Source organism: Centruroides sculpturatus, unplaced genomic scaffold (assembly GCF_000671375.1).
Source record: "Centruroides sculpturatus isolate CEXI.00-Female unplaced genomic scaffold, Cexi_2.0 scaffold1117, whole genome shotgun sequence".
Taxonomy (NCBI): domain Eukaryota; kingdom Metazoa; phylum Arthropoda; class Arachnida; order Scorpiones; family Buthidae; genus Centruroides; species Centruroides sculpturatus.
In genome coordinates, this window is record NW_019385276.1 from 198938 (window position 1) to 208124 (window position 9187).

The 9187-nt window shown below is 34.3% G+C and overlaps 1 protein-coding gene across 1 annotated transcript; it reads right to left on the bottom strand.

The window, feature by feature from the left end:
- Positions 1–629: 629 nt before the first annotated feature.
- Positions 630–1667, bottom strand: LOC111637069. The gene has a single exon (XM_023382478.1). It carries the CDS (start codon positions 1665–1667, stop codon positions 630–632), a length of 1038 nt encoding a protein of 345 aa, XP_023238246.1.
- Between the last annotated feature and the right edge of the window lie 7520 nt (positions 1668–9187).

Consider the following 9187-nt stretch of genomic DNA (forward strand, 5'->3'; position numbering starts at 1 on the left):
AAACCCTTCGTGACTATAAACTTTCTGTAAATTAAATTGTCTAATAAATGGGTTGTGTTGTTTGTAAACAAGGCATCGATTTCTGACTGAACCGCTCCCACATGATGTTGACTGTTACTGCTCAGCAGTCCAGACGGCAATGGAGACGATAACGATATCACATATAATCGTTAATTTTTTTTTGTTTTGAGATCTCCCTTTTGGCCCCCTTACACTATCCCCCCTCCCTGTTCTCGTCTTACGTCATATGTCACCTCCTCCTGCATAAGTGTTCGGCAATTCCCCATTTGTCTCAGCATTTGTCTGATGATGCCCATTCAACACTGGTGAAAACATTTGCACTTGTTATAAAAATTGCTGGTGTATAGGTTTTATACTAAATACAGAACCTGTTACCAGTGTAATTTTGCGTGAAAAAATCTTCCTTTCACAAACGTTTTCGAGCTGCCAGATAGCTCTTCCTCAGGTATAGAAAAAATTCCAATGGAACACTTCGAAAAATGGAACGTAGATATTTAAATAAAAACGAATCTAAAAATAGAACGCCAATGTTTAAACAAAAATTATGAAACTCGTATAACAAACGATCATTAGGACGGTCATGCGCATTCGTGCACTGATGTTGATATTTATAGATCGTTCTTTATGAGGGCCTGCCACGCTATAGAAAGATTAATCTCATCCTTCCGATTTATACATGTGGTCAGGTGGTTAGTCTTGCAGAAGGATATAGCTTTCTGCCATTTTAGATGTTCCAGGTGGGGCGTAGTGTCGATGATATCAGCTTTGTCGAACTCCGGTTCTATATCGAGATCGGATGCAAAGGTGGTTAGGGCTGTGGTGTACCGCCCATGCCGAAGGTCTGCTTGATGCTCTTGTATTCTGGTGTTTAAAGATCGCTTGGTTGAGCCGATATAGACAAGGCTCTCGTTACATCTGTTATCTTTCAGCGGGATAGAGTACACGCCAGGAAGCCTGCTATGAACCGGACTGCCTTTTCCATTTCTGAGGATGTCGTAGATTGTTGGGCATCTTCTATAGGCTATTTGTAATTGTTGTTTTCCGGCAATCTCAGCGTATATCGCTTTAACATATGGGTTAAAGGTGACTGGGAGGCGTGTATGTTCATCCTGGTCAGTATTGGTCTTCGTACACGTAGTGGGTGCGTATTGTGAGCGTTGATGTCGCTCAATTAGACGGTGTGTTAGACCATGGTAACCGTGCTTGGCTGCTATTCTCTTGATATAATTCAATTCGGTGTTGAGGGCTTGCATGGTGGACGAGTGGGAAAAGGCCCTTTTAATCAAAGTATTAAATGCTGCAGCCTTGTAGGTGAATGGGTCGAATGAACCTACCGGTATGTATATAAAGGCGGCGTAAGGTTTACGGTATACCGACGTGGCGATGACAGATCCTTCTACTTTAATGTTTATATCCAAAAAGTGGACCTCAGTATTGCTAGATTGTTCCATTTCCAGTGTTAGGCCATAGGGATCGTTAACGGTTTGTACGAAATTTGAGATGTCAGGTATTGTCTTCCACATGATGAGGATGTCGTCCACATACCTCCTATAGAGTAAGATGTTTGGGAGGAACCGTGGAAGTATTTTTCGTTCAAGTTGCCTAACGACCATTTCACATAGATCCCCGGATACTGGGCTACCCATGGGGACTCCTCTTTTTTGTTTGTAGACTTCTCCGTCAAATGCAAACGTTCATAGCAGGCTTCCTGGCGTGTACTCTATCCCGCTGAAAGATAACAGATGTAACGAGAGCCTTGTCTATATCGGCTCAACCAAGCGATCTTTAAACACCAGAATACAAGAGCATCAAGCAGACCTTCGGCATGGGCGGTACACCACAGCCCTAACCACCTTTGCATCCGATCCCGATATAGAACCGGAGTTCGAAAAAGCTGATATCATCGACACTACGCCCCACCTGGAACATCTAAAATGGCGGAAAGCTATATCCATCTGCAAGGCTAACCACCTGACCACATGTATAAATCGGAAGGATGAGATTAATCTTTCTATAGCGTGGCAGGCCCTCATAAAGAACGATCTATAAATATCAACATCAGTGCACGAATGCGCATGACCGTCCTAATGATCGTTTGTTATACGAGTTTCATCATTTTTGTTTAAACATTGGCGTTCTATTTTTAGATTCGTTTTTATTTAAATATCTACGTTCCATTTTTCGAAGTGTTCCGTTAGAATTTTTTCTATACCTGAGGAAGAGCTATCTGGCCAGCTCGAAAACGTTTGTGAAAGGAAGATTTTTTCACGCAAAATTACACTGGTAACAGGTTCCGTATTTAGTATTTCATCCCCAGTGTCAGAGTGAAGTTTAATTTACTTAACAGTATAAGTTTTATGTTTGTTTTTATTATTATTAATGTAAAAATTTAACAATTTAAAATATATTAACTTCTCATCTCAAAAAATACATTATATAATAAAACATATTTTGTTATATAATGTATTTTTTAAATTTACTTTGTTATTTTTTGTCAAATGGTCATGCAATAAAGCAGGAGTCATCAACCTTTTTCTGAGAAAGACCATGTGAACTATAAAAGACAGTGGCATGCAGTGACATTTGATGATAGGGAATATGACACTTCCATGTTGCAGCGTTATTGACAGCGATTTGTAAAATTTCAGATGTGCTCGCTAGTACTTTCAACAGTTTACAACCGTCGTCTTCAGGCGAAATCAAATACCTTTGTTTTTGAATTGACAGCTTTTAACGGACTTTTCAAATTATGTAATGCACATGGTTGGAATATAGAACAAATTAATAAAATTGAATAAATAAATATTTTTAAAGAAACATGCTGTAATAACTTGAACTCCCCAAAACACATAAATATTGATTGATGGTGCCGTGCATGGTAGTGGAATAAAATCAAAACACAAAATTATAACTTGGATTGTTTAAATAAAGTTATCCATAGCTGCTATTGTTAATTATTGTACATTTATATTGTTAATTATTGTACAGCTATATCTGGCAACACTGGCAAAAGTCTTCTGTCGTCAGAGGTTCGTCAATTTGAAATGTTGTAAATAAGTTCCGCTAGTCAGTAAAGNTAATAAATAAATATTTTATTGAATTATATATAGACCATTTTGGTCAAATACCCGTTGTCATCGTTTCTGGTAGTAACATGATTTCACATTCATAAAAGTTTTGATCATTGCTTACAAAAAACTGATCCAAGTGATTTTTGACATTGTCATGTCAAGTAAATGTCTTACAGTTAAGAAAAAATTGTATAGACCAGAACAAGTAATAATCCAAGTGTGCTTGATTTAGCAAATATGGTTGGTGTGATAGCATGTTCCATCTAAGTTATAACAGTTTCTGACAAGTTACCAAACCTGTGTGAAATTTGACATTATCGTGGTAAAACACTACACCTGTTTTGTTGATCAATTCTGGCCGCCTTTTCTGTTTGATGATATTGAACATGTGAAACCCATATATCGAGCTTTGAAACAAAACCAGTTTGTTTCAAGTGATCATAAACAGTTCAATTTGACAAATTTAATTTCTTAGTGATTTCATGTGTTGTTATTCGGCAGTTTGCTTCAATCAATACCTTTATTTTGATTTCATTGGCTTCAACTGGCCATCCAGAACGTGGTGCATCTTCAATATTGAAATTGCAAAAACAAAATTTTGTAAACCAGTTTTGGCACTGTCATTCTGTCAATACATCTTCTCCGTAAATGTCACACAATTTTTTTCTCACTCAAACGGCATTGTTACCTTTTCAGTAATAAAAGAGCAAACTATGCTGAAAATGCTGCTTTTGATCTTCCATATTTGATGAGACACAAAAAATAAACAATTGCACAAAAACAAACAAAGTTTTTTACAAATAATCCTTAAAATACTAGCTGTCAAGATATATAATGATAATACAGTTTAGAATGAAAATAGCAGAAAAAATACAACTAATCCGTCTAGTGGTAAAAAAACGAAATTACTTTCCGAACAACCCAATATATAATATTATAATTTTCTTTCTTCTAATTGATGATTAAGAAAGTGCAAATTAAATCACTTACAGTAAATTTAACAAAATCANTGAAATGTTGTAAATAAGTTCCGCTAGTCAGTAAAGTTAAGTAATAAAAGAACAAAAGAAAAACGAAAGGTAATGCTTCATTTTTTGTCTTAACAGCTATGAATAACTTTATTTAAACAATCCAAGTTATCCAATTTTATTAATTTGTTCTATATTCCAACCATGTGCATTACATAATTTGAAAAGTCCGTTAAAAGCTGTCAATTCAAAAACAAAGGTATTCGATTTCGCCTGAAGACGACGGTTGTAAACTGTTGAAAGTACTAGCGAGAACATCTGAAATTTAACAAATCGCTGTCAATAATGCCGCAACAGGAAGTATCAAATTTTTAATTTCTAAATGCTGACGTGAAGTGAACAATATTTTCATGACAGGGAAGCTGTGCCACCATGAGAGAATCATTGGAAGCATTATACGATATTTTGGTGTGTAGCATACACAAGCTAAACCATGTGAAGTTGGTGCTCTGTAAAGCACAAGGGTGAATGCGTATAATCTGGCTGCTTTACACTATTCAAATATTTTTGCCCTGGAAGTTATCCTGAAAAATGGGTCCGGGATAATAACTTGTACAGTTGTTTTGGAAACAACTGCGATCTTGGAGGAAAGAATGTTGTGTCCTTGAAACATGAGTTTTTAAAGGGTTCTCTCTTCAATCCTATATTCTGTTTGATGGATGATATCCTTAATTGCTTTCTGATTGATCCACCCTTGTCTCCTGATGACAATTTTAGACCTTTCAGACTAAGAGAGAGGTCAGCATCTATGGTCAACCTGATGATGATTGAATAGTATTTGTATAAACTTTGAAACTCTCCCTCGTAATTCAAGCCTTTAGGGTTTACTTTTTTTTGACAGAAAAAATTTGTAGTCATCTTTGCAAGAATTTATTTAATTAAATAAATCTTTTTACTACATTATTATTTAGATTTGTGTCATTTTTATATTTGAAAGGTGAGAGTTAACCATCAGATATTCATTAACATTTTAGCACATAATTTTGAATTCCACCTGGAACCTCATATTAAATTAAAATTTTACTTATTTATAATTATTGAATTTATCATGAGATAGCAGCTGAACCATCTAGCTCTAGCCAAATTGTTTTGTATCTGATTATTGATTAGTCTTANTTGATAACATTTCAGACATTGTTATAAATATTTTTATATATTTTGATTTTTTAACCAAATGTTCAAACCGTTTTAAATTTGAATTTGTTATTGCATATTGATTCAATTATAGAACGATTGTAAATGTTCCAGAAAATTGATCAAACTGAAAATAGTTTATTTGATTCTCAGCAATTCTCATCATTCTCAGCAGTAGGTGGTATACAGGGTGGGCCAACGAAAACGAAACGGCAGAGTTATCGTGTTCGTCCAAGCAAATCACTCGGACAGGTTGATTTTATTCTCAAGGGAAAATATTTTTTTTCCTTGCATATGTGGTCCAGAATAAAAGGTTTTTTTATGTTTGTTAATAGTTTGTGTTACTTCTTTTCGAAAATAAGTGTTTGTTTAGTTAATAAAAAATGAATGAGTTTTAAAAATTTTTTGTTGTCTGTTGTATTATCGCAAAAACTTTATTGCAGAAGATGTCCCCCTTGAAAATAAAATCGACCTGTCCAAGACATTTGCTTGGACGAACACGATAACTCTGCCATTTCGTTTTCGATGGCCCACCCTGTATAACAATTACTATGGTTGTTGAAATACTGAATATAAATGGGATTTGCTTGCAAAACCTCCACAGGCAAAGTCGCAAGTAACAGCTAGTAATTTATAGACACATAAAAAATATAACTCTATATATGTGTGAAGACCTGGATGGAAATCGCTTATATGTTTTGAATGATGAAAATCTGGTGAGTTAGTTAAACTCTCACATTTCAAAATTAAAACAAATCATGACTTAAAGCCTAGCTTAAACAATAAAAGTTCTTTCCAACAAAATGGAAAACAGTTTAAATTGCAAGGAGAATATCAAAGTTAAAGGAATTTTAGATGAACAGGAATCAGGTTTAGTCATGAAACTGACCTCTCCAGTGCCCCAAAAAATTTCAAATTGTCACCAAGTACCAATCAGAATGTGGAATTGAGAAGAAAACTGATAAAAACATGCATCTCAAGGACACAAGGCTCTTTGCTCCAAGATTTTTATCTTGCTGGAAAAATCCACAGTGAGCCATTTCATCTATCTCCAAGTTACATTTGCTCTTCTGCAGTGGTGATATTCAGTGGGTTCGCACGGGTTCGGCCGAACCCGTTGTTAACATTTTCAAAGTTTTCTGAACACTTTGTTAAACACACACAACATTTCTCAGGTGGTTTTGTTTCTTTTAAAAAATATATTAAAATATACGTATTATACTCTGTAACACTACTAAACTAGAGCCTTATACCCTGTTCGCCTGGTGCAACTTCCATCGACCATTTCAATCTGGACTGAAACGAGGTTCAATTGCGATCGACTCGAGAGAGTGCTCGAAACTATAGATCCAGTCATAAGAGAGATCCCACAATCCCACGTGCGCGAGAAAATACAAGATGGCTGCGGAACACGTGTCGGGCTATCGACAGCAAAATAAGAAAGATATTGTATTTCGAGAGACAATGATTAAGAAAGTGCAAATTAAATCACTTACAGTAAATTTAACAAAATCAAAAGTTTAAAATAAAATAAAAAAAAGTTTAGTAAAAATGTAAAAATAAATAATTAATTAATCCTGTCCAAGAATTTGGAAATATTATTTTTCTGCAATATCTTCATATTTGCTGTCTTTTACTTTTTAAGTTAAATAGATAGATAGATAGTTGCTGTACTTTGGCACAAGAACCAATTAGGGTGCATATACTCTGCCAGAAGTCTCATATAAAAAGTGAATGTATAAATATAAAGACAACATATATTCATGTATGGCACTATGGTGGGACATGAGTGAGCAACAGTCTATCCTAAAATTGCCTCACGTATCTTGAAATACTTTATTCGTATATTTCTTCTTTATTGTAGTCTACGTATATTGACCACTATTGAAGAGTTTCTTTAAATATGAAATGATTGTTTGCCAAGTACATGTTCTCAGTAACTTTTACTAATATAGCTTACTAAAAATTGATTGCTAAATTTTAAAAATTACTTTTCTGATGATAAAATATGCATATAACATCTGTCCCATTAAAACAATATTCTGCCTCATCTCCATCCTCCCAGATTGAAATCCTAGCACCATTACTGTACATATTTAATAATTTAAAGCACAAACAACAAGAAATTTCATTATAATTTAATCATTTGATGTCATTATTATTTTTAAAATTATAATAATAAATTTAATAAAAATAAATTTAATCTTTGATGTTAATCTTTATAAAATAATAATGACATCAAATGATTAAATTTTTACTTCTTTATAAAGAAGTAAAAATTTAATCTAAATATATAAAATTACTTGTCCTGACTGACTGAGTCACTGATTCATCATCGCCCAGAGCAAACCACTGAACCTATAGATGAAATTTAGTACACAGTTAGAGTATGTCATGAAACACACACTAAGAAGGGATTTTTCAAAATTCCCCCACGGGGGAGAGCATTAAGGCTTAACCAGAAGAATGGCTTCTACTATAGTATTTTAGATGTGATTTTTTGTTTTTTATTATGTTTAGTCTTCATTGAGTACTTAGGTGTATTAAGTTGATAACATTTCAGACATTGTTATAAATATTTTTATATATTTTGATTTTTTAACCAAATGTTCAAACCGTTTTAAATTTGAATTTGTTATTGCATATTGATTCAATTATAGAACGATTGTAAATGTTCCAGAAAATTGATCAAACTGAAAATAGTTTATTTGATTCTCAGCAATTCTCATCATTCTCAGCAGTAGGTGGTATACAGGGTGGGCCAACGAAAACGAAACGGCAGAGTTATCGTGTTCGTCCAAGCAAATCACTCGGACAGGTTGATTTTATTCTCAAGGGAAAATATTTTTTTTCCTTGCATATGTGGTCCAGAATAAAAGGTTTTTTTATGTTTGTTAATAGTTTGTGTTACTTCTTTTCGAAAATAAGTGTTTGTTTAGTTAATAAAAAATGAATGAGTTTTAAAAATTTTTTGTTGTCTGTTGTATTATCGCAAAAACTTTATTGCAGAAGATGTCCCCCTTGAAAATAAAATCGACCTGTCCAAGACATTTGCTTGGACGAACACGATAACTCTGCCATTTCGTTTTCGATGGCCCACCCTGTATAACAATTACTATGGTTGTTGAAATACTGAATATAAATGGGATTTGCTTGCAAAACCTCCACAGGCAAAGTCGCAAGTAACAGCTAGTAATTTATAGACACATAAAAAATATAACTCTATATATGTGTGAAGACCTGGATGGAAATCGCTTATATGTTTTGAATGATGAAAATCTGGTGAGTTAGTTAAACTCTCACATTTCAAAATTAAAACAAATCATGACTTAAAGCCTAGCTTAAACAATAAAAGTTCTTTCCAACAAAATGGAAAACAGTTTAAATTGCAAGGAGAATATCAAAGTTAAAGGAATTTTAGATGAACAGGAATCAGGTTTAGTCATGAAACTGACCTCTCCAGTGCCCCAAAAAATTTCAAATTGTCACCAAGTACCAATCAGAATGTGGAATTGAGAAGAAAACTGATAAAAACATGCATCTCAAGGACACAAGGCTCTTTGCTCCAAGATTTTTATCTTGCTGGAAAAATCCACAGTGAGCCATTTCATCTATCTCCAAGTTACATTTGCTCTTCTGCAGTGGTGATATTCAGTGGGTTCGCACGGGTTCGGCCGAACCCGTTGTTAACATTTTCAAAGTTTTCTGAACACTTTGTTAAACACACACAACATTTCTCAGGTGGTTTTGTTTCTTTTAAAAAATATATTAAAATATACGTATTATACTCTGTAACACTACTAAACTAGAGCCTTATACCCTGTTCGCCTGGTGCAACTTCCATCGACCATTTCAATCTGGACTGAAACGAGGTTCAATTGCGATCGACTCGAGAGAGTGCTCGAAACTATAGATCCAGTCATAAGAGAGATC